The sequence below is a fragment of the Diabrotica undecimpunctata genome, chromosome 6 (genome assembly GCF_040954645.1).
Source record: "Diabrotica undecimpunctata isolate CICGRU chromosome 6, icDiaUnde3, whole genome shotgun sequence".
Classification (NCBI taxonomy): domain Eukaryota; kingdom Metazoa; phylum Arthropoda; class Insecta; order Coleoptera; family Chrysomelidae; genus Diabrotica; species Diabrotica undecimpunctata.
In genome coordinates, this window is record NC_092808.1 from 36,864,071 (window position 1) to 36,891,776 (window position 27,706).

Genomic DNA, 27,706 nt, shown 5'->3' on the forward strand with positions numbered 1-27,706 from the left:
GGTTATAATTTTTAGTATGTTTTGATAACGAGTGAAATAAACTAGAAAGCTCAGAAAACTTTAAAGAGTTTTACCCAAAGGCCAATAGATGACTACAAACCCAAAATATCAATCTGTATATATAAATAAATATCTTCTTCTTCAAGTGTCATCTCCGCAGCGGAGGTCGACAATCTTCATAGCTATTCTAGACATTCTACGCCTCCGTATGCTTCTCTTTTCTTTAACCTTTCCCTGTATAATCAGTTGGAGCAAGGTGTATTTCTCTCAATGTGTAATATGTCCGAGATATTTAACTTTTCTTATTTTAATTGTATTAAAAATTTCTATTTCTTTATTCATATTTCTCAGAACCTCTTTGTTTGTGACGTGTTCTGTCCACGATATTTTCAGCATTCTTCTATACATCCACAGCTCGAATGATTCCTCTTTTTTTATTAATGTCGCATTTAAGGTCCAAGATTCCATTCCATAAAACAAAGTCGAAAAAACATAGTACCTCGCCAACTTAACTCTTAGCTCCAATTTTAAATCCCTTATACATAGCAGTCTTCTCATTTTGTTGAAATTTGCTATTATATCTAGTCTTTTCTATTCTAATTTTAATCTCCTGAATGTAATTATTTGTGGAGTTAAGCCACAGATATACATGTTTGTCCACTTGTTCGATGTTGGTTCCGTTTATTAGAAGATTCCCGTTATTTCTTTGAGTTTTCGATATTCTCATAAGTTTCGTCTCCTTGACGTTAATATAATATAATATATATAATATAATATATAATATATACATTATATATATATATATATATAATATATATATATATATATATATATATATATATATATATATATATATATAATATATAACATAAGTTAATTTTAATATAATTTTGTGTTAAGAAACTTTTTCAAAATTATATTAAAATTTTAGACAAACATTTATTAGATAAGAACATTTTTATAATAATTCTTTTTGAAATATGCTAGCAGCAATTTTATTAACCAAACTAATTTTATTTTGTGAGTTAACCCTACAATGCGCAATTTTTTATTATCAAAGAAAAATATAAGAGGATAGATTAACTGATTATAAGTAAGGAAAAAATATTAAAAAAAATCAACCATCAAAATTTTGTTTATAATTTGATATTTTATTGGCGATGCATATATGCATCATTGCGCACAAAGGAGCACAGCATAAAGTAGTAAGGTTAAAGTAACTAAGATTTATGGAAGGTTTTGAAAAAGTTGTTTTTTTTTGTTTAATCACAAAGCTGTATTACACTTTTCACACACTACAAAAGTTTGATTCTCACACAGAGGATTCTTACAACGTAGCCGTGTATTGTTCCAAATGGGAAGATGATTTTGGTTGTCCAATCTGACATCCTGAGGTGGCAAGGGAGCAACATTAGTCTTTTTTTTAAGATCGATTTGTTGTTGCAAGTCAGATGGTCGTCCTCTTTTCGACGCATTTTGTGAGCCAATAGTAGATAGTGTACATGCTAAGTCAACTCTAAATTGAGCAAATTTTAAAAGGTTTGGCTTGCCTTCATTACATCGTCGATAAAGAAGCCAAGCATTTATTACAGTTATGTCAATAAGGTGATAAAATAACCTTATGTACCATTTTCTTAACGTCATATTTATTTTGTATCTACCAGTGATGCTATCGAGCAAATCAACCCCACCCATATGACGGTTATATTACTTTATAATGGCAGGGCATGGCAACTGGATCTTCTTTTTCTGTTTTCTGTCGTATCTCTCTACCATTTGAATAGGATCGGTACTAACGAATGAAGACAATAATGTAACTGTTTTATTATCTCTCCAGAAAACATTACTTATATCTGTACCTTCATAATCTGCTATAAATTCTTCAGAAGTTCCTCTGGGTAATTTATTCAATATTGCTTCAGTTGGCATTTTACAGCATGGAATTCGATTTCTGCGTACTGTTCCAAGACTATGAATTCCTTGTTTCGTCAAAAACCTAATTACATGTACGGATGTATAGTAATTATCAAAATACAACTTGTGATAACAATTTCTAGGAATTTCCCGTACCAATCTCACGACAATGTTACTTGCACCAAATGAGGTTCATTTTGTAGTCGTTTTGTTGGACCATTTTCCGTGCCAGTGTACATTTCAAATTTATAACAAAAACCTGAAACCCCAGAAAGCACAAAGAGCTTATATCCCCATTTGTGTGGTTTGAGCGGAAAGTATTGCTTCATGTGGTGGCGAGCTTTTGTTGCACATCTGCTCATCTATAGACAGTATTTCTTCCATAGGTATTGTTAAAAATTTTGATGATAGGGAATTTATAACAGGTCGTTGTCTGTGTAATTTGTCACCGGCTGCTTTAATCTGATTGTCATTAAAATGTAAATTAGAGCGTATTTTTTCAAATGACTTTTCACTCATAGCATTTTGGACCATTGCTAATCCAAACGTATCATTCCAATACATTCTTATATTAGGTAATGAAACTACAGAAGTTATTACACAAATGCCTAAATATTTGTTCAAGTCATTCTTTGTTATTTCAAAAGGTTTAGCTGGATTTTTCTGAATGCTGTATCTAGTACTTTCTTCTATGATTTTTTCTATGAGATCGTCATCGAAGAAATGTTTAAAAAATTGGTATGTTGTCTGTAAGTCTAAAATTACATTTGGCATAGTCGTATTCCCTGTAAATGTTGATGGTACGTTTCCAACCTTGTTCTTTCTCCATAACAACTCCTTACATTTCACCACTTCAGATTTAGAAAAACCATTAGTAGAAGTCTTGTTGGATTTGATACCAGCTTCTTCCACTTCATCTCCACTGTCATCTGAGTTATCCACGTTACAGTATTCGTTTGATTGATTATGTTCGACATCAGATACCATATTCTCCATTTCATTGGTGCCACGCCGATTTAAATATTTATCCAACAGATCCGCAGAAATAGAAACAGGCATATTTGTAGATTGTCCAGTTTCATTTTCGTGGTCACTAAAATCATCTAATTCATCTTCACTGCCACTGGGTATGTTTACTAGTAAATCAAGTAAACCGTCGTTATCTAATTCATCCAACCGAATTGTTTTATGTCCATATTTATATAAAAGAGACATCTGCAACAAAAAATGATAGTATCAATGAAACTATCATTTTTGCCAACGTATTATAGAATGTTACAACTCTTATATTTTTATGTGCAATTATGTATCCGAAAGCGCAGTGATTCAAATATGAATCGACTGTTATTTATCCAATTACAAAATATGTAAATATATACTTCAGTTATTATATCAACTAACATTATTTTATTAAAGTTACAAATAGCTCAGTAATTTTTCTGTACTCACCCTGGTAATAACTAACAAGTTATTAGCAAAATAAAACACCACAAAAGCACAAATAGTGTAACCACGTGAACGAATCCGTTTACACTGAATAACTAAGATTCTTGTGCAGCCCACGATATTCTATGCCTGTTTGCCAGATGGACGGGTAGTACATAAATTAATCAAGTCGTTTTCTAAGCTTAAAATTTATTAGAGGGTACCGTGGAAGCGAAAAACCAGGGTGATGCAAATATGCATCGCCGCGCATTGTAGGGTTAACAGAAATTTTTTTTCTTTCTAGTTCAACTTTGTAAGATATTTTGAATTTTTTAGCAGCTCTTGATATTAATTGCAAACACAATTGAAAGCTCGAGATAAAAAATAGTTAACCAATAGCCCTTTTATTGACTCTAACAATATATATATATATATATATATATATATATATATATATATATATATATATATATATATATATATATATATACATATATATATATATATAACAAGTTTTCTAATTATAATATATTACTATATACCGTAACTTTTAACCTTCTAAAGGTTGCCTTTCGAATAATTCAAGAAGTCTCTCTTAAATATAGTCATCTTCATAGAAATAAACTAAGACAATGCATTTACTTCGAAACTAAACTTCGTACAAGAAACATCCGATGTGGTTATGTAATTACTTATTCCAACTACTAAACGATTAGGCAAATAACTTATTACTTACAGTTAGTAAACTGCGAAACTTTATTGCTATAAGAGTCCCTCATACTAATAATGGTGGATGGTAAGGATATAATGAGAATTCCTGGAAAACGTTACTTTTGGGTTTATAATAGAGGGATGCGATACATTATTATAGCTAAAATTTTCTCGAGGAAACCGCTGATTTCTTAAGGCAGAAATTCTCGCGAGTTCAAAATAAATAAAAGTAATAGACGAGATGCTCTCTAAGTAGTTAGTTAAGTTTAAAAACAATAATCTGAATGAAAAAAAAAGAGATTAGACACATGGCAGGTTTAGAAATTAAATAATATCAGGATATACCTTAAGGAATGATTGTTTACATGTTTTGCATGTTATTAACATTTTGTTTACCTTTTTTGACCAATTCCAATTATCTTTCCAACTCCATATTTGTAATGAACTTACATAATTTTTACTCAAACAAATTATAGGCTGTAAGGGTGCTGAGCTTGGTAAACAAAGGAACCAATCACGACCTACACTTAGCTCAAATAGCTATTTTGGGGAGGGTTTACTTGTATGTTGAGTATAACAGAGGATGTGTTAAATACAGGTGCTAGAAAAGTTAGCTCTGATTCCCACTCACTGACTAACAATATTCCTAATATATCTTTTGTATCACTTCCATTTATTATGGACGTCTCTCTCAAATTGACCAGCATTTTTGCTCAATACCTACCAAATGTAAAAATTGCTTATAAAAGCACTCTAGTTGTGGGATCTTTGTACAAGTCATTGAAAGATAAAGTACCAAACTTAGATAAAAGTGATGTTGTCTACAAACTTAACTGTTTGGGCTGTGAAGGTTCTTATATAGGTCACACCTCCCAAAAAGTTTCTAGCCGCTTGACTCTTCACAAGAGTGACATTAAGTTACATCCTGATAGATGTTCTCTAGCCACACATGCTAAAACAACAGGGCACTCTTTCGGTTTTCCAAATGTAAAAATCCTATCCACGGAGAGCAATTATTTAAAAAGATTGTTTCTCGAGATGGCTTTCATTTTTCAAGAAAAAGAAACTATTAACAAAAAGACAGATACCAATAATTTAAGCAACTTATATTCATTATTGTTAACTTTGGATAAACACGAATCTACTAATACAGACAATTCATCATCAACAATATAAGTTTCATTATATATGAGATATAGAATACCTCTCCTACTTCTTCTAAGATAAGTCTTTTTACCTTTTCTGTTTCAAGAAGTTCAGCGTCTATCAGGTATACTATTACCTTTACATTGTTATCATTAAGATCTAACGTTCTATCGTTTTAAGTTGGCAGTAACGAATTCACAACTAATTCTTTTGTTTCTGATAAGAATGTTTATAACCTAAATTTTATTTTATGACATGTTCTGTAATTATTTTAACTTAATTTTATTTAGGTGTTCATGTATATGTGTTTTAAAGTGTTTTTAAATATGAATTTGTTAAAGAACCTTTTTTTAAAAACAATTTTGGATAGTTTTCGCCATCATTTTTAGGGGTCAAATGAGTTGCTCATTTCATTTGATAAACATCACGACAACTAACCTCAATTAGTGTAAGATGCAAAATAATTCTTTTTCTGTATTTTGTACTAATTTTGTTTATTGTAGCACCCTGATGATGTAAATAAAGATTTGCGAAAGCTTGGTTTACTAAAAAGAGTACTTCTTTGTCCTATCTTTCGCTGCACACCCAAATATTTGAGTTTTGTATATATATATATATATATATATATATATATATATATATATATATATATATATATATATATATATATATTTTAAAATATAAATAATCAAAAGCAAAAATGAAATATTTTAACAAGAAAAACAATTTATTGAAATAAAGTAACATAAAATTGTTTTCTACAAAATCAAACATAACGATATAATTGGACTACAAAACTTATATACAAAAATTTTAATATTTTGTTTTGCCTCCTCATAAACGAATTAAACTTCTTACTCTAGCATTTTCTCAATTATTGCATTCAACAAATTTTGATCCAAAGTTTTGTATATATGCTTCACAGCTTCACTGAATTGTTGAAGCGTATTCACAGGATTCTCTAATACATTAATTTGTATTATAGCGGAACAGGCATATTCTATGCAGTTCATATCTGGTAACGGGGCTAGTCACTCCATTCTGTCAATACCGTGAAGTTGTAATATTTCGTTTACAATTCTTACACGGTGGGGACGAGCATTGTCGTTATTAAGGACAAAACTTACTTCTATTGCCCGCAAATGGTATAATAATTGGTTCTACAACTTTATCTCTATATCACTGAGCCGCGATCGTAACATTTGTTAGAACCATCAAGTCGGTACGGCCTTTAAAACAAATTCCACCATAAACGCAAATAGAGCCTGCTCCAAAAGCAGTTGTAGGTACCCTATAATGTTCGCTATACCTTTCTCCTCGTTCATGTCAAACCAAAATACGACCATAGGAATTGTTTATATGAAATCTAGACTGATCTGTAAATAAATAGTTTCTTCATTCCTTGATTGTCTAGTTTCGATATTCTTCAGCTCATAGACTTCTCAATCTGTTATGTTCTCTTGTTATTACTGGATGAGATGAACGTCTTCTTGCTCTTAAGCCAGTCATATGCAACCTTCTTTAAACGTTTTGGTTTGAAATTATTCTTCCAGTGGCGGTATTGGTATTGGTGTTGGCGAGTTATTCTGTTGATGCGAGAAACAGTATATGTTGGGTTTTGTCTAGCAATAATTCGCATATAACGGCCATCAACAGGACTGACAATCCGTTGTCGCCATCCACCATAAACATATGAGGCTACACCATTTGTGACATAATGATTCCAAACTCTATTTACAACACTTTGTGAAAACCCTAAACGTTAAGCCACTTCACCTTACGTTAACTCTGCGCTGATTCACTTTTCGTCAACTTTTTGCTGACGATAGTAAAAGAACTAAAAAAACGGATGGCCACAATAACAAAATTTATTTTTTTTTCAAACGTCACAAACGCATTAATTTTTGTGACGTGATTGATAATATAAAAATGTTACTTTTACTTCTAGACATAAAAGTGAAGCACTTTTATGCTTATGTACAAAAAGTGTAATAGCCAAATGCTCAAAAGCTTTGTAAACCGTAGTGGACTTGGTAGGTGCAATAATCCTTTGGTTACAGTCTTTGCAGTATAAAAAATATCTGGAGGAATACGCAATGCCGTGGGATCTTCGGAATCAGACACAATACTGGTAATTTTGGGCGCTATTCGTCCGTCAAAAGTCTATTAAGTTATAGCACAAGTATATATATCTTTAAAATAATATACTATTATTTCGTTTAAAATTGATGATAAAGTCGGGGTATTAATATTATTTTAAATATATTATATTTTTCCTAACTCCGACTATTTCTGGCGTAAAATATTAATTTGATCCTTAGTAATTGTTGAGCACTGTATACAAAACATATTATAAATTAAAATTTTAAATATTCAAATAAAAGAGATAAATTCATATATTTTTAAATTAAAAAAATATACGAAATACATATTTAATCTGTCAGCCAGATAAATTGTAAAATATATAACAATGCTTGATATCCTAATAATAAAACTAAATAATATGAGTGGGTATTATATTTTCTCGAAACTATAAAATGCGAGTTTTTAAACCTAAAAGCAAAACATAGTACACCTATCGGAAAAGTCTAGGGATATTTTTATAACATATAGCCCAGTCTGGTTAAAAAAAAGGTCGAAATTTTTTTTGCAGGTATCTGAAGCTTTTAAGACAATGGTGGGGGTTACTAGATGACGAATAGATGAAAAAGTAGTGGTATTTTTACCTTGCGTTTTTTTTTAACAATAATTTTTGGTCACAATTTGATTTTTGTCTATAAGTTTTTTCCCTTATATTTTACATAAACAATATTTATATCATTTTTTTATATCAAGCATATCTTTATTTGCGCGTTTTTGCAAAAAATCAGTTTTTTGCACTAATTTATACGTTTTATTAATTTTTTTATTAATAAAATAAAATGTTATTAATACATTTGCACATCGAGATATTACCGTCTTTTAAATTTGTGCGAAATTTCCCCCCGATCGGTCGAATAGTTTAAAAGTTATTTAATTTATTTATCCCTGAGGCTAAATATTTACACTATTGAACTTGCTCTATTAATGATGCTTGACACATTTAGCAAATTTCATAGATTCTTTAAGACTTAATCTATCTCGAAGTTAAATGCATATTCGATTTTCATCGTAATTATTTACAAAATAAACGTTTGAAAAATGGGTATGTTTTTAACTTATAAACAATTGTAAGAACTTCTATATTTTTCAAGCTACAGACTTGTACGTACAACCATTGGATAGCTGGTAAAAAAACTCACATTAAAAAAAACCTTCTATGACCAATAGGAACGAAGTTAGGGACTATTTTTAAAATTATTCATATTTCGATGAGCTACCCCAGATTAAAAAAAAAGAGGCTTCCAGCTGCAGTGGGAGCCGACATAATAAATTAAATTTTTCCTACGTGTTTCATATTGAAGTTCCGATCTCGACAACAAACGGAGCTGAAACAGTTATACCCTCCACTTTCCTATGTCGATCTTTCGAAAGTACCTTCGTTTCGAAGGGCTGTAAGTTTCGAAAAATTTGATGAATTTTATAGCTATAAGTTTCAATATAAAGTTTAGATTTTCAGTCAAAATTTGTGCAAATTTTACTTCTTAATGTTTATAAACAATGGAGATATGATTTTTTTAAAAATAGTCTCTAACTTCGTTCCTATTGGTCATAGAAGGTTTTTTTTAAATGTGAGTTTTTTTACCAGCTATCTAATGGTTGTACGTACAAGTCTGTAGCTTGAAAAATATAGAAGTTATTACAATTGTTTATAAGTAAAAGACATACCCCTTTTTCAAACGTTTATAATATTTTAAATAATTTCGATGAAAACGCAATATGCATTTAACTTCTGAGATAGTTCAGGTCTTAAAGAATCCTATGAAATTTGCTAAATGTGTCCAGCATCATTAATAGACTAAGTTCAATAGTGTAAATATTTTGCCTCAGGGACAAATAAATTAAATAAGTTTTAAACTATTTGACCGATCGGGATGAAATTTCGCACAAATTTAAAAGACGGTAATTCCTCGATATTCAAATGTATTAATAGCATTTCATTTTGTTAATAAAAAAATTAATAAAATTTATAAATTAGTGCAAAAAAACTCCTTTTTTGCAAATATCTCAGTAAACTAGTTATCAATTTACATTTAAAAAAAGGGTAAAAAAAAGATATTCTTGATATAAAAAAATTATATAAATATTGTTTATTTAAAATATAAGAGAAAAAACTTATAGACAAAAAATCAAATTGTGACCATAAATTATTGTTTAAAAAAGGCAAGGTAAAAATACGACTACTTTTTCATATATTCGTTATCTATAGTTTATTTTTATGAACGAGAGAGTAATTAGCATAATTTTAACTGGTAGCTCCGACCACTCCATGGGCGTGCTCAAGATTAATTGAAAAATTACTTTGAATAATTGTAAAAAATAAATGAATTATTTCAGTGTTATAAAGTGTTATGTGTATGTAAATAAAAGTGACCTCTTTTATCACACACTATATTAGAACTGACTGGCCTACATTAAAAAGGGTTTTAAAAAATTCACATTTTTTTTAATTTTTAAAAATTACAAAAGAGAAAAAGAGTTTTTAAAACCGTCTAAGGTATGTTAAATAGATGAATAAAAATATTAATATAAAACTTACAGCTACTTGTTACAAATCCAAATCAGATTCAGAAGATGAACTTTCAGAACCAAGATTTATAATAACTGGCTCGATCATTTTATCAGTAATATTGTCCAGCTTCCACATTTTTTCCTCTTCTTTAATAGTGCGATTTACTGCCTTTTCCCAGTTTTCAGGTTTTACATTATTTACAGCCTCCAAAAACAACTGTTTAACATCATGCATTTTAAATGTGGTATTTTTTCTTGAAACTTCACTTTATCTGTGCCCATACCAGTTCAATCGGGTTTAATTCACAATGATATGGTGGGGATCTAAGTACTGTCATTCCACGATTTTTGGCAATTTCATCAATTTCGTATTTTTTAAATTTTTCTTTATGAAGGGCACACAACGAATAAAGTTCCTTTCTTATAGATCCGGGATGGTACGTAATATTTTTTGAACTCAGCCAATTCTGCAAGTCTGTTTTTAACCACTTGGTTGTGGGCAGTCCTTCTATAAGTCTGGAGTGATAACTTGCATTATCCATTACTATTACACAGTTCTTAGGAAGAAGATCTATCATTTGTTCGAACCATTCTTAAAAGACATCAGCGTTCATGTCTTCATGGTAGTCACCGGTACGAGTTGATTCAAAAGTTAATAAACCACCTTCAACAAAACCATCTGAACTGCCAATGTGTACTATTATCAGCCTGCGTCCCTTTCCTGATGGTGGGTTTAAACCAGTAGATAAGTTATTTACAAAAGCGTGCCTTTGACTTGTAACAGTTTCATCCTGCCAAAATTTATTTGGTGTATGACCCTCGTTGATCCATGTTTCATCAAGATAAAATATTTTTCTTTTTTGGTTTCTCATTTCCTTTATGGTTCTTAGAAAATGTCTTCTCCATATGACAATATCGCTTCTTTCTAATAAAATAGACTTTCTGGGATTCTTTTTCCAGCGGAAGCCTATTTCTTTTAAAAGTTTCCATAACGTACTTCGACTCATTTCTGGGCAATCCTTATCATCTCGAACTGAGACAAGAACTTTATCCAATGTTGGAAATTCTTGTCTAAAGAAGAATTCATGCACTTTCCGTCGAAGTCCTTCCTTAAAATGATATTCTATTTGAAATTTTGGTTTCCCTGGAGCATTACGTGGCATTTGAAAACTACCACATTTCTCTTCTTTAATAACTCTGTAAATCGTAGATTTCCCAACACCAAGTGTACTGCTAACTAACTCAACGGTCTCATCAACACTTTCACATAAACGTTTGTCTGTAAATGATTTAAAACAATTAAATATTAATGTTTTTTCATTAACTGTTAGAGGACCAATTTTTCGGCGTTTACACGGCACTTCCAAATTTTCCATAACACTAGTATACACAGTAAACTGCACCTTGCAACTGAAGTACCTACTTTTAGTGAACTGTTAAGAATTTTGAATACGCCACTTGGACCTTCCTATATACAAAATGGAAAAACCCACTATCACATTTTCTGTGGAATAAGTTTAGAAGGTAATTATCTAGTCAATTACTGTCGTAGATTCCTGGAATTAAAGAATTAAATGTTTGATTGTTGAAACCCTTACTTCGTGGAATGCACTCATTTCAGATAAAATAAAACGTTTTATTTTATCTAAAGAATTAAACTTTATTTTGCAAATAGGTAGGTACTTATTAAACTTTTATTGGTTATATATAACCAATAAAATAAACATCTTACATTTCTTGCAAATTCATTAGTACCTGTTAACCTCCATCACTCCGACACTGGCAACCTTATTTAGGGATTAGTAATCCTCACAACTATTGTATTCTATTCTGCTCCAACCTTTATACCTGGTGGTCATACTCAATTTAAAATTGTTTTCCTATATACTTCTGTAAACTTGTTGACAAATATCTGTTTTTCATTGAGTCACCCGTATCAACAGTTTAGGGATTTGCATACATAATTTATTGTTTTATTACTCTCTCATACATAAAAATACACTATAGTAAACTCCAGCTATGTCTTAAAAGCTTCAGATATCTGCGAAACATTTTGGCGTGCAATCGATGATTTTTGCATATCCAGACTGGGCTAATAATACATTGGGCTAATAATTCAATTGAATGTGTACAGTTGATCATCCTGTAGATTTTTGTAAGTAAAACAAAACGGCAAAAGTGACAAACGAATATTTGACAAAGTTTTTAACGGGGGAGGAAAAAACTATAGTTTTTATACTGCAGTTAATATCCTGGTAATTTTGATTTTGTTCCTGCTATACAATTTTTGTTTTTTTAGTGTATTATGTTTTTTATTTTATTATTTATCACGTTATTTAACTTTGGATGAAATGAATGGAGCTGTAGACCTTTTTCAAGGGGATATGCGGCAAACTAGTGTTGCTGAGTGTATAAGAGTCTCCCAAAGTATTAAGTCGATTGTGGTGGCATTTTTGTGACGCAGGAAGTGCAGCTAAACAGCAGCTCAAGATCGATTTTTAGAGTTAACCGCTAACCAACAATTACAGAACCTGAATCGGTTAGCGACTTGCAGCGAGCACACCAGGTAACCATAGGCCGTGATACTTTAAAAAATCATCTCCATAAAGCAAGTCTTTACAGTCGAATGCCATTAAGATATCCACCTGACTTCAGAGACAATCGCTCTGTAAGATTATAGTGTTATGACTATCAAAATTGGGATGCAAATCGTGGAGACGACCTGGAAATATAGAACGCTTAAGACACGCCCCTGAAGTTTACATATACAGAGGTAGTACAGTCATGGTATGGGCGGAATAATACCCGGTGGCAGAATGGACCTCGTTTTTCCAGACCATTTCCATGCGGCTTAGCAGTACCTAGACATCATTCTTTAACCCATCGTTCGCCCGTTTGCTGGTGCTGTAACAGTTACATAAATAAAAGAAAACCATGACGAACATCGGTTTTTACTTTCCTTGCTTATCATCATCAGTGGCGTTACAGCTCGTTATGAGCAAAAGCCTTCTTCAGAACAATCTTTCATTCGCCTCTGTCTCTGGAAACTCTTCTCCATGCTTTGGAGTTTTTGGTCTTCCTCTGGCTCGTCTTCCCACTGGTCCTCTTCGGTCGAAAATTTTTCTGATCGGTGCATCTTCATCTCGCCTAATTACATGTCCTATCCTTTGAGGGCGTGCTAATTTAATACATTTTACAACGTCAGGTTTCCCAAAACTTCTGCATAACTCAAAGTTGTAGCGCCTATGCCACAAACTCTGTTCTTGGGCTTTTCTTGCTCACCTGCATATTATTTAGTTCTGTTAGTGCTTTTTTATCACGATGGCTCTACGTAAACACGTGATTTTGACTAGCGAACAAAAGACCAACATTCTCAAGTTGATATAGCAAGAAACTAGCTAAAGTATCATTTCAAAACAGTTCGGTATTGGCAAATCTACCATTACAGACATTAAGAAGAACAAAGAAAAGATCGAAGAATTCGTCAGCGAAACGGAGAGTGGTCCAGGGAAGAGAAAAACCATAAGACCCCCCGAATATCCAAAGGTAGAAAGTGCGTTGTTCAAGTGGTTCCTACAACAGCGGAGAACGCATGTTCAGTAAGTGGTGAAATGTTGTGTGAAAAAGCCCGTCATTTGCATCGTGAAATGTCACCAAATCACCAAGCTTTTAGCGCATCTAAGGGTTGGTTGGACAACTTCGTCATGGGGTTAGACATCTCTTACTTACTGGTAAAAAACTTTCGAGTATTGCCGCCGGCATCAAACCCTTCCGACCTGCATTTAAAGAATTTGTTAATAAAAACAATTTGACACCTGAGCAAATTTACAATGCAAATGAAAGTAAGTTATTTTGGCGCATGTTATCAGACGACACATTGGTGTCATCTCAAGAAAAGAACGCTCCTGGTCGAAAAATTGTAAAAGAAGAATCACCTTTATGCCTTGTGCAAATGCCTCAGGGATTCACAAACTTAGCTTGCTTGTTGTGGGGACGGCTAACAAGCCTCGTGCATTTAAATCTGTTGATCTTCCCGTATGGTATCGAAGGCAAAAATGTTTATGGGTGACAAGAGATTCTTGGATTGGTTCAAAACTGAATTCATCTCTGACGTTCGTCGTTATCTCGCACGTATGAACCTCCCTCAGGAGACAGTGTTGCTGCTGGAGAACTGCCCTGGTCATCCATCCGCTGATAAAATTTATAGTGAAGATGGTTAAATTTTTGCCACGTTAATAACTTCCAACGCGACAGCTATGATTCCATAGTGGACCAAAATGTCATCCAGAACACAAAACTGCGCTATCGAAAAGCTTTACCTACTCTCCAAAATTCTTACTGACGAGCAAAGTGGAACTGATCTGGTAGTAGCCTTGAAGAAAATCAATCTCAAGGACGTCGTTTTCAATTTGGCAAATTGTTGGTCATCCTTTTCACAACGTTTGATTTAACTTTCTTGAAAAAACTTAAGCCCAAACTTAATGGCTATTGACGATTTTTCATCCAACGAAAAAAAAAATGATTTTAACTCTCTCTGTTGCTCAGCTGGCGCAAGACAACACTACAATAATGACTGAATCTGTGATTCGAGAACGTGCTGTGAGAATCAGGTGTCTGTGACAAAGAAAGTGATACTCAATAAACACTCACGGATGAAGAAATTGTAAGGGCCATTAAAAATTAAGAAACGGAAGAGGAGGAAGTCGATGATTCCCACCACCTGCTTCAAAAACTTCTGCTGCTGAAGCTGTTAAAGCACTAAACACGGCCATCAGTTGGGCAGAGGACAACCTCAATAGCAGCGAGGAGATCATGATGCTGAGACGTATAAGAGACAGAGCGTTTGATTAGCACGTCGAGACTGGCGTCCAGAAAAAAATTACAGATTTTTTTACTGCTCCCCATTAAAATTTATATAGATAATATGTATTAATTAAGTATATTGTATGTATATTTGTATTATATATTACTTTATTAACGTACATAAACCATTTTCAGTCATTTTCATTGTGTTTTTGCAGTTTTTCTTCTCCCAATAAAAAAGGCATAGGTAATCCGAACGATGCGATCATCCCAACAACCTGTTTCCCCGATTCCGTTCGGATTAACGCGACCGTACTATATATATATATATATATATATATATATATATATATATATATATATATATATATATATATATATATATATACACAATAAATTATTAAACTTGCTTTCTTGCTATATGAAGCATAAATCGCGATACTTAAATAATAGAAACCTCTTTTTGCTGAGAATATATTAAACGAGACGAGATTTTCGTAATATCCTTCGTCAAATATTTCCGTCGAACTGCGATTAAAGCTTCATTTATATTTCATTCAATATCACATTCTTTTATAAGCTGAGGTACGGTACAGGAATGCATAAAAGAGGCTAATTCTGTTTCGTTCTTTCTCACACGTTCAAAAATAAAACGCTAACTGAAAAATGAAACACTGGCATGGATATCGAAATCGCTTTGAGCTGTATTCATATCAGCAGAAAGGAAATCCTCGCATCACTTTGCATACTAAAACAGACGTGCATAGTAGATATAAAATGGGATTAAGGGATTAACCCCTTGGGATCAAAGGGATACAAATCTTAGTTTTTTAACATTTCGGAAATCTTTTTCAACAACTTTGGATTTTGCTATTTCTTTAAAAAAATTATTGATATAAAAAAATTCTGTCTTAACGTAAAATACTTGGATTAAAGCTAATTGGTATGTAATAAATCACCAAAAATTTTGAGAAATTCTTTCACTACATAAGTATTGCAGAGTATTTTTGCACACGTTAATAAAATGACACTTTCAGATTTATTGACAGACACTGTCAACACTGATTTTTTTTATTATTTACAAAAAACCAGCTTAAATCAAATAGGGTTATTAGCGTAACGGTAACAATTAATTGCACTTTGCTTGATAAGTTTCCCTGAAAATTTAGATGACACAAATGAGGAGCAAGGTGAAAGATTTCACCAAGACATAAGAACCGCTACCAAGGAAGATGGGACACCCATATGATAACAGATTTTTGCTCTAGTTTGAAGAGAGACTGTTTAATTGTTCATTCCAGGAAATCACGCAAGCGAAGCTTTCGTTACGTCAAGTAAAGTTTTTTTCTATTTTGTTAGTTTTTTTCTCAAAACTAATTGTATATCTGTTTTATTGTACAAAGGGTTTTATTGTAGTTAAATGGCTTAAAATGTACGTATTTTCTAATTGTGTGATTTTTATTTGAGTTTAGTATATCCATATCAGCATATTCGTATTTTAATGCATAAAAACTGGCATGACCTACATTATCTTGAAAACTAGAGCTGATAGGGTAAAACTAAAGCCATATTCGGAATCAGCACCCCAAGTATACCTAAAATCAGCTCTAAACACTTTGGCACCAAAAACACTGTAGGCCTGTGAATCAATTGAAATAGACTCTACTTATCGTGTATCGATATGTGGTCTAGCTATTCAAGTTTTCTTAGTGTAGCTAACAATAAAACACGGAAATAATAAATCACCAAAAATTTTGAGAAATTCTTTTACTACGTAAGTATTGTGTATTTTTGCACAGGTTAATAAAATGACACTTTCAGATTTATTGACAGACACTGTCAACACTGACTTTTTTTTTATTATTTACAAAAAACCGGCTTAAACCTAATAAGGTTAGTAGCGGAACGGTGACAATTAATTGCACTTTGCTTAGTAAATTAAAGTCTTTTAAAAACAAAAGTAGGTTATCTATAGTGTTTTCTCAATTTAAAATGTCTTTAAGATTGTTTGGTAAACGGTATTTAATTCTGTGACGATTTAACTTTTCGCACTTTTCCACTAGCATATGTTTTATCGTAAGCGGTACCGCACTCATCACAAATTGGGCGTTCTTCTGTCTTGAACAAATGTTCATTAGAAAAGTCGTAAACGGCAAATAATTGTTTGCTTTCGTCTGAATACCTTGGGTGGTTGCCATGGTTCAATCTTACTTTTTATCACCTGAAGCTTTGATGGTGTGGATTTCCATTTATTGTTCCAGTTCTCAAACAGGCGCTTTATGAAATAGCTTTTTAGATCCATACTTACAGATTGGGGTGATATGGGGATACTGTTGTGTATACTGTTCTTTGGCATTTTTGTCTGTTGCTTCGTTTACTACTATTCCAACATGTGATGGGACCCAGAGAAACTTGATGCTTGTATCTTTAGTATGGAATTTATTTAGTTCTTCCTTTATTAGTAAAGCTAATGGATGCTGCGTGTATATTTTCCTGATTATTTTTAGTGATGAAATATGTCACGATTATTATTTTGTTCATCCTATTTGCATTGACGTGTAGTATCGCTTGGTGAATTACCTAGAGTTCTCCCGCTAATATAGTTGCAGTATTTGAAATTCTACGTTTGATAATCTCTGTACTGCTAATTATTGCCACTCCGACTCCATTTTCAGTTTCAGACGCGTCTGTATGGTATACTGTATGTATTTCTGCCAGGATTCTTGTTTGTTTCTTTTATGATTCTCCTTGCTTCAGCTCTACATTTTTTGTACTCAGTTAATCGATTAATATTTTTGTATTTTTGTATCGGTTCCAAATTGTTATACTTAAATGAATAGCGGCCTCACATTGTGTATTCCACCAGCGAACTAGTTTGTGTTTCTTTAAAAGTTGAGATTTTCCTATGGCTATATTAGGAGCATTCAGTACAAGCTGATTAAGGCTAGTGAGTGTGTCGTCAATCGAATCTGAAATTTTAATCTGATTCAATCTCTCTGATATAATTTTTTCAAATTCAATACAATTTGCCTTTTTTAGTTTCAATTTTTGAGTTGTTATTGTATTTGTATACCAATTTCGGTGCTGTCCGGTGCTTGTTTGAATATGCATTTAAAATACAAGTTAAAGAGAAATGGAGATATGACACAGTATTTTCGGATACCTGTTTGCATACGGAAGCTTTTAGTAATGTCAAGTGATTTGATATCACTTTTGTTTTATTTAAATTTATTTTTAAACTAATTTTCACAGATTTTTGTTCAAGCTATTTGAGCATGTACAGTAGTTCCTTCGTATTTTTACTTATGAGTACGATATCGTAGGAAAATCTTAGATAATTGCCATTTTATTTCGCGTTTTTTCTAATTTAACTTCTTGGACGCATCTTCTAAGGCAACAGTAAATAATTTTAGAGAGATAATGTCTACCTGTCTAGATTCTCTTTTAGTTCTTATTTTATTTGTTTTTAGACCCTCTGCCACATTTATTTGCATCGTTACATTATCTTATATGTATCTTAGGAGTGTTCTATATCTGAAATCAATTGTGTTATTTATTTCTTCTAATACAACCCAGCGTTATATATAATCGAATCCCTTATTGTAATCGACAAATGCAAAATGTAGAGGCTTATTGTATTCGTTACATTTTTCGATGTGTTTGTATTGTCTGTGGGCATTTTATGGTACTATAACCATCGCGAAATCCCACTTGTTCAACAGGCTAGTAAATATCGACTTACTGTAACTTATTTGATAGTCTGTTGATCTTACGAACAGACAAATAGGTTGGCAAGCAGTTTGTACGAATGTGGTACCAGGCTTATTGGTCTGTAATTTTTGAGTTTCTGTTGGTCTTCTTTCTTGTGTAGTAAAAGTACCTGCGCATTTTGCCAGGAGGTTGGAAAAGCACCTCCAAAGTGGACTTATAAGACCAGCAGATATAATAAACTACCTAAGTCTGACCTCACAATGGGCAGGGATCTTAAAAACCTTTTCAAAAATTTCTAATTTGTGTGTATTTATCCCATAAGAAGTTGGAAATATTGATTTTTTTAAATGTTTGTAGAATAAATAAGGACTTTTGGTTATGAACGTTCATTCTGTGCGATTGGTATTATTTGTTGTGTGTGAATGTGTGAGATAAGAATATCAAAGTATTAAGATATTTACTATGAATATTTTTATGTTAAGGTTATGTCATTGTTTGATTAAAACTTTAATTATTTTTAACTGTATTTGAAGGTATTTTGTTGTTGTTTTTATCAAGGTTATTTCAAAATTAATTAATAAATCATTGAATATATTTACTAAGTTAAAACATAATTACATTAAAGTTTTATTCTTTTTTGAGTGTTAGTGATTTTATCCCCCAAACTATTACTCATGACGAGATACTCAATCATATTGAGTATCTCGTCATTCATCCATTCTTCTTTTCTCCTTGTGGAAGTCTTTAGTATTTCTTTACAGGATTCCAGTAAACAATGTTTTAGTCGATAACAGTACTCGTCAATATTATTGGTGTTTGTGTTCAATTTGCTACAGTTCCAGTTCGCATGCAGTTCATGTTGGAGGCATTCTTTTACTTTACGTTCTTTAAGTGTTCTTGTGTCTATTGTAGGGATTCTTTGAAGTCTTTTAATATTTGTTAATAAGGTGAGTGTAACCTTGGCGATAAGTGGATTGCGATCTCAGGCCACGTCTGAACCAGTATATGCTTTCACGGCTTTAAAAAGTTTTGCACAGAATGTTAATTACAACTGAAACTGCGAGAAAACGAATGTCTTTTACAAGATAAAATTACTGGCAACAAAAAAAGAATAAAACATAATTTAAATACTTTTTAACTTCGTACATATATTTAATAATTCCTTGATTAATTTTGAAATAACCACGATAAAAACAACAAAATACCTTGAAATGCTATAAAAAATAAATAAAGTTTTAATCAAACAATGACATAACTTTAAAATATGAACATTCATAGTAAATATCTAAATACTTTGATATTCTTACCTCACAAATTTACTAACAAATATTACCAATCGCACAGAATGAATGTTCATAACCCAAAGTCCTTATTTAATCCGGGTCACCTTGAAAATCACCGATATTTCATTTTTAATGAGCTTTATCGTAAATAATAATAACACAAATACAAACTAATGCATGTTTCTGGGAATTGCTGTCGACTTAGCGGTTTCCTTTGCAACAAAGAATTTCAATAGTGCCGATTTCGCGGGAAAGCGCACACTTCCCAAAATGAACGGTAGCTGTAACTGCTGCTTGTTTTAAATGTCTCATTTGTGTTTCGACTTTCTGTTCAAACGCAACGAACAAACGTTTATTATTGCCACCACTAGTGTTTAGTAGTGCCATTATTAGTGTTAATTATTGTTTATTTTTTGCCAAAAATACCCTTGACTGTCGTTGAAACGACACAAATTGTTGCGCTTGTGAAAGACGGTCACACTCAACGGCAAGTCGCAAGAACTGTTAGTTGGCGTAAGCCTTTCTTCAGTTCAACGAGTACTTCAACGTTTTCAGGAGAAGGGTTTGCTATCCAGACGACCTGGTTCTGGACGAAGAAGAATGATCACGGATCACGGTCATGATGACCGTTTTCTTGTGTTTCAGGCTTCACGAAACCGGACCTCAACTGCGATTATGCATTGAAATCGTCTACAGAAAGTACGAAATCGCAATGTTAGCGGTGAAACAGTCAGGAGAAGACATCGTTCTTTTGGACTATCATCTCGGGTAACGGCTACAGGACCGCCACTTCGCCTGGCGCATCGAGTAGCACGACAAGCTTTTGCTCGACAATATTGCGCATTGGGGAATTAACGATTGGAGCAAAGAGTTATTCTCAGATAAATCCCGTTTCGGCCTAACTGGATCCGATGGACGTGTAAGAGTTTGGAGGAGAACCGGTGAATGATTTTCACAAGCTTGCATTGCTCCAAAGATGCCATTTGGTGGAGGCTCGGTCATGGCTTGGGGAGGTGTATCTTCCGACTTCCGCACAGAATTACCCTTCATCGAAAATGGGTCCTTAACTGCACGAAGGGACATTACGGAGATTCTGGAAAAACAAGTTATGAAGTTATGCATAACATGACAAGGCTTGGAGAAAACACACGGTTTTTATGCAGAACAACGCTCGAACGCACGTTGACATGATCAGTATGCAATACTTGGACGAGGTTGGAATTACGAGGTTACCCTGACCAGCTAGGTCTCCGGACCTGAATCCTATCGAACATATCTGGGACGATTTGAAAAAACGTATTCAACCCCTAACATCTTCTCCTAACAACGGACAGGAGCTTAAGGATCTGTTAGTGAGAGAGTGGAATAACATACCACAACATGTAATCCAGAGAAAAATTGAGAGTATGCCCCGTTGTCTGCAAGAGGTCATTAGAGCAAGTGGAGGCAATACACGATATTAGTGATTACTGACATTTTACCACGTTCTGTATTTTCCATTTTTTTCGTATGCCTATTTTATCAACAATTTGGATTGTTTTCTGCTTTTTCAATAAAAACAATAAAAAACCGTTTTTTTTTTCAAAACAAACATTGATGACAAATAAAAAATAAGTTAGCCTAAAAAAAAGGTTAATACCGCACCAGAGGCAAAAATATTCCAGAAACTTGAAATTTTCAAGGTGACCCGGATTTTATGATCGCGAGTGTATATACTTTCAACTTCTTATGGCTCAAATACACACAAATTAGAAACGTATGGAAATGTTTTTAAAAGCCCCGCCCATTGTGACCTCAGAGCTTAGGTAGTCCATTTGATATCTTCATAAGAAATGCAAAACATAACAAGTTTATAAAAGAAGGTTTATTAATTTCTAAGTGCATAGAGGTTTTTAAAAAACCTTATTAATAATACGTAATTTGTGTGTAAGTTTATGTTAAAGAACAAACTTTTTATTAAGATAAAAATTACATTTCTGGAATTTTTAACTGAACTTTTTCGGACAGTTCATACTCGGAGCACTTCGTTGATTAACCTCCTAAACTCTTAAATTTTAAATAGCCATATACACCATTACCTACGTATTAGTCATAAAAGTTTACCCTAAAGGAATATATTTAGAATATTGATTTATGGTACGACCTTAAATCGTTACGCAATAAAAAACCGTAATAAAGCATGAGTTCCTTCCCCCGAAAGAAATGTATCGTTACGGCTTTGGGAAACGAAAAACCTTTCGATGTATGTATTAGCCCCGAGAGGAAGCTTTGTTCTCGAAAAAGAAAAGAACGTACGTCTTCCGCACCAATTTAAAATCTACCAGAATATTTTAATATAAATACATTTACAATGTGCCTATTTAAAAATCCAGTTGAAGTAAGTAAAACATTGTAGATAAGAATATATTTTTATTAAGTATAATTTATAAAACTATTAACGTTAGGATAATTTTTCGACCAAATTATGTTATAAGTGATAAACAGATAAATAGACCAGGCCTTTAAAAATAGTAAAAAGTAAAACAAATAGTACGAAGATGGAACTTATTAGTGTCCATAGATAAATCTATCGTACCATTTAGAGGGATTTAGAGGGAGATTACTATTCCGGCAATATATTTCAGGAAAGGACTCAAAATATTACGGTGTGAGAATTTTTAAGTCATGAAATGAAAGTGGACATACTTACGAAACCGAAATTTATAAAAGAAAGAGTAACACGGTTACTGTGGGACGAAGAAGCAATACAGTCGTCTTTAATTTGATGCATGATTATCTTGAGAGTGGACGTATTCTAGTAGCAGATAGTTACTATAACAATTTAGAGTTGGCAATTGGCATAGATTTCTTGGTATGATCTTTGACCAAAAACTAACTTGGAAGATACATTTAGAATATTTAAAAAAGAAATGGAATAAATTTGTTACGATCACCGGCAAACAAAAAATGGGGCGCTGAATAGATGTTATTTAAAATACAGGTCTTCGAATTTCCTTAGTAGCACACCACACAAGTCCAATACAAACCCTATACTGGGAAGCTGGAGAGATTCCACTCGCGTTTAGAAGACAATATATAAGTCTTTCTTCTAACTGTATACGATACTAAAAGCACTAGTTCTGATAGTTAACAAAAAAAAAGGAAAATATCATTATTACAGATTCTCTCAGCTCAATAATGGCATTAAATCAACTCTACTGCAATCATCCACTACTCCTTCTCATTAAAAAGGAACTAAAACATGCAGAAAATATAAACAATAAAGTTAATTTTATATGAGTACCGTCACATACTGGAATCAAAGGAAACGAGGTTGTAGGCAAAATAGCAAAAAAAGGACCTACGAACCCAAACGCAGAAGAGAATACGAAATCTCTTTACACCGACCTGAAAGTATTCTTTAAGGAAAAGATTAATTCAATATGGCAGGATACATGGAAGAACTTCCCAACCAAGCTGTACGAAGTTGATATCAATCATAAAAAATTCCCAAAATTTAACAATAGAAGACAACAAGTAACCTTCACTCGCCTCCGGATTGGTTATACTAGGTTAACACACGACTACCTATTAAAACGTGCTGATAAATCTGTGTCTGACATGTGTAAAAGTGTCTTAATGGTAAAACATTGTTTATTGCAGTGCCCCAAGTACGATGTGCAACGCAAAATGTATAACATACCATCAACATTAAATAGTGCTCTTGGAACAGACAGTGATACTAAAAATATTTTCGCCTTTCTCAAAGACTGCAAGCTGTTATCAAAAATTTAATATTTTACTTTGTATAGATTTAGGTTTATTTCTATTCATGTACTGCTATGGTTAATATCCTATTGTTAAGTTCTAACTCTTATCACAATCCATACAGGCTAATAACCCTGCGTGATTGATGCGTCATGTAAGGAAAAAAAATTTACTTTTAGAAAAGAAAACTCACAATATTGGTACGTTGCGAAAATATGTGAATAACATGCCAAGAGAAATTTTGAATGAAATCATCTTGGTGCTACAGCCCTTAGAGGGCCTCGACCTTCTCAAGCTTTCTACGCCATTCTATTCTGTCCCTCGCTTGGGTTTTCCAGTAGCCGACTCCGATCTTCTCGGCATCTTGTGTTACCCCGTCCATCCACCTTAGCTTTGGTCTACCCCGTCTTCTCATTCCCACGGGTTGCGCTGTTAGAATCTTTTTTATCATGTTTGACTCAGGGGCCCGGGCTACATGTCCTGCCCACTGCAGGCGGTTTCGCTTAATTATAGCACTATATATAGTGGTAATATCTTTTGAATGAAAAGAAAATGAAAAAAAGTAATGGTTATAAGTTATTGAAAACTAAAAAGATAAGAGATTTGTTAGGTTTATTAGTACCAGGCACACACTAAACATTCAAACAAAGAAAAAACCGGCAATTTATAAACCGGAAGCTGTCGTATTCTACAAGTTTAAAATGACCCGACATAAATAGATTTTTTTTTAAATTCAGAATTTTTATACTGTAAGGCAAGAATTCTGGCGCAGTGCTCCACTCTATTGAGATAATTCCGAGGATGTAATTGTTGATGTACCTGAATCATGTACGAGTATGCCCCCAGCTCCTTTAGGATTCTTTGCAAGGGAGTTCTTAGAAGCCAAGATGCAACGCTGTCCTTGTCTGGCTAGATTTCGGTTTTTCCAAGATTCACTTAAAAACACGTTCATGGTTATTGTTTTTATTTACTATTGTGGGACGCTCCGAGTTTCCTTTTCGTTGGCACAATACATCCACCGTATTTCTGAACTTTTCAATAACCTTCAAAATTACAGCATTATTTGGAGAACGTTTATTAGACCTTTGTGTGAATTGATCAAATACGTATGATAGCGCGCACAAAGGGACACCCATGTTTCAGTTTCAGTACTGTTTATTTCGGGATATACTGTATTTATATTTATGAACTAATCCTATTTCGTTGCAGTCGATTTTTGGATTTTCGCTTGGTACCACATTTGTCACGTATTGTATCTTTCCAAAATTTACGTTCAAGCCAATTTCGTTACAGGCAGCATCTAACTCAGTAAGCATAGTTGTAATTTCTTTAGTCATGATTCCATTGCTGTGGTGTATTCTCGATTAGTTTGGAGTACCGATAATCTATGCGACTTGCTTCAATCATCCAACGCTCTCATTAGGCTGTTAATTTCTACTGTATCGAATGCTTTTCACAAGTTAACCAAAGCTAGGACAAATTGTCGGTTGTATTAGATGGATTTTTCTATAATCCTTTTTATGCAGGGAGTGATTCGTTGGTACCAAAATTTTTCCTAAAACTTGTCTTTTCTCTAGGTTTGTAAAAATCTAATTTTGTTTACAGTCTATTGTCTGTTAGATCGCCCTTATTGTGTAATAAAATTGTAAGTGTATTGGGCCATCTTCAAGTTGTTTCACTTTGGTGCACACATAAGTTAAAAAATTTCTATTCATTATCTAAAAGTCTGTCTCCTCCAATATTTCCTACTTCTTTCCATTTGCTTAAGTGTGTTCCTTGTTTCGTTTCTTGATATATTAGGCATCATCTCCAATCCTTGGTTGACTAATCTTTTTCCTGAGTATTATAACTTTTCTGTTAATTGCTCATCACGGTTTTGTTAATTTCTGTATAATTCTGTATAGAAATCTTCTACTATGCTTCTAGTAATTTACCTCTATTGGTGATGATATTTCCATCTGTATTCTTCAATTTTATGATTTCTTTTTTACCATTTTTCAATGTTCTCCTAAGAACTTTGAGATTTATCATAACAAATTTTTGTATTATTTTACTTTTTTTGTTCATGATGTTCTTTACTTCTATTACTTTGTATTCTGCTCCTTTCTTCCATTAACGCTTGTGTATAGAAAGTTATTCTTTCAGTATTTCGTCATATAATTGTTTTGGCAGTGTATCTTCTGGCTTTCATCTATAGCTTCTATTATAATGTCATTTAGGATATTAATATTTGTGTTTGTATTCTTATTGCTTTCGGGAATGCTGTTGATGTGTTCTTAAAATGCTTTTATACTATTGGGCTCTGTTTAGGTTTGAGTAGATCTCCTTTTAATCATGCGATATCTTAATTTCCCAAGGTCTATTGTAAACGATGCATTTACCATTCTGTGATTGCTACCTGTTGAAAACTGGTACTGTTTGAGACTGTAACATCTTCCAAGATTTGCCTCTTATCAGTGATTATAAAATCGAAGTTGTTCTTAGTTTTTCCATTCGGGCTCTGCCACATCCATCTCAGATGTTCTTTTTTAAAGAAGAAACTGTTCATTTGAAATATATTTTTTTCCAGCAGGAGACTAAGTTAAGTTCTATAAGCGAAACTTTACTTAGTTTTTAAGTTATTCGTGAAAAATCAATTGAAAACATCAGAAAAATTGAAATTTTCAATCGCAAATAAGCCTAAAAGTATCAATTATTCGAAAATACAATCTTTTTTACTTATAACATATTTTTTTATTGATTCTGGGGACTATTTTTAACAAAATGGTTGATCCCCAACATATAGGTAGGACCCCTAGTTGGGGTAAATTCCACCCCAAGGTAAAAGCACACTTTTGCACAGGGTAGATTTTACTTTCTATATCTGATGGAATTCAGAATTAAAAACGTTGGTACATGGTACACTGCACTATTAAAGAAATTTTAACTGAAAAAGCTCCGAAAGGAAACTAACAAAACAAATATTTTATAAAGTGACATTTCAAACCGGCAAAATATTTTCTTCTATATTAAACAAACAACTAGAAGAAGAATTTAAAAGAACAACTTAATAAATAACAAACAAAATGTTAATAATACATGTTGGTAGAAGAAAATAAGAATGAGAGTTTGTCAGAACTCTGTGACAATGCAACTGATGCAGTGGTTTAGATTGTAAATGACTACCAAAACTTTAATATAAATGAAAAGCTTAAAGACAAGTCCTACGTGAAACATTGTAAACTTTAAAACAGTTAAAAAAGAAAAGACAGTTAAGATTTGATTTCACGTATAGTGCGTTTGTGTACCGCTTACTCGCACTTCACCCTAAAAGGGATCTTCGGAGCAGCTATTCACAACCACTCTGAACGTGAAAATAATCTTTCCTGTCATATTAGAAGCAACTATAAAATGGCTTCGATCTGGACGCAATAGCGACATCTGATAAATAAATCCGTAAACTAATTTTCGAAACCAAATTCAGATTTCTGCTTTAATCTGTGCCTTTTAAGAATTGCAAGGCAAAAAATTGGTTTCGAAAATAAGTTTAAGTTATTTATATTAGTGTTCTATTGTAGTATAGCTCTGAAGATGACTTTGTGAGCCCAAAACGCTCAACTAGTAAATAAATGTTTACACACTTCATAACTACTTTTCTTTTTTATTGTTTGATTTAATATAAATAGCATAATAACAAACAAATTAATTTCGACTAACTATCTACTGTGTGTATAGTATTCTTATTTACCTATTTCAGTTTGACCCATTAAAAATTTGAATCAATGTTTCCAGACCTGACTAAAAATGGCGTCTATTTATCAAGCGACTGGTAGATATTTTTAACACCATAGATGGTAAAACAATCAAATACCTCCACAATGAGAGATATGATCTAATTTTTCAATAATGCTCATCCATGCATCCCTACCATAAGGGCATAAGATCTTAGACAACCAGGATTTACATAAAAAAATTAACAACATAATGAATACTTACATCTGACGACTAATTTGACAGGATTACTGACTCCCTTTCCTTCAGTGTTAGTTGCCATACAAGTATAGTTGCCTGCAGTCGACCGAGCAACGTTTTGTAGTACTAAACTTTGATCACTCATTATCACACCCGCTCCATTGTTTTGAAAAATTTCTACTCCCTAAAAAAATAATAAATTGATGATAAATTACGTCTAGTAAATCTTTATTTATAATAATATTTATTCACGAATCAATTTTTATGTTACCTTTTCTTTCTACTCACATAATCTAATAAATTAAATACAATAGAGAAAAACAATAATTAAAATTGGGAATTTTGAATTTGAAGAAGTACAAAAC

The 27,706-nt window shown here is 32.7% G+C and overlaps 1 protein-coding gene across 1 annotated transcript in view; it reads right to left on the reverse strand.

Annotated features, from left to right (window-relative positions):
• side-IV (sidestep IV transmembrane protein) overlaps nt 1-27,706 on the reverse strand; it is a 747,480-nt gene that overhangs the window by 258,387 nt on the left and 461,387 nt on the right. Inside the window, exon 8 of the mRNA XM_072534629.1 lies at nt 27,366-27,525. Within this exon, the coding sequence (XP_072390730.1) occupies nt 27,366-27,525 (160 nt within the window). The remainder of the gene's footprint in view (nt 1-27,365; nt 27,526-27,706) is intronic.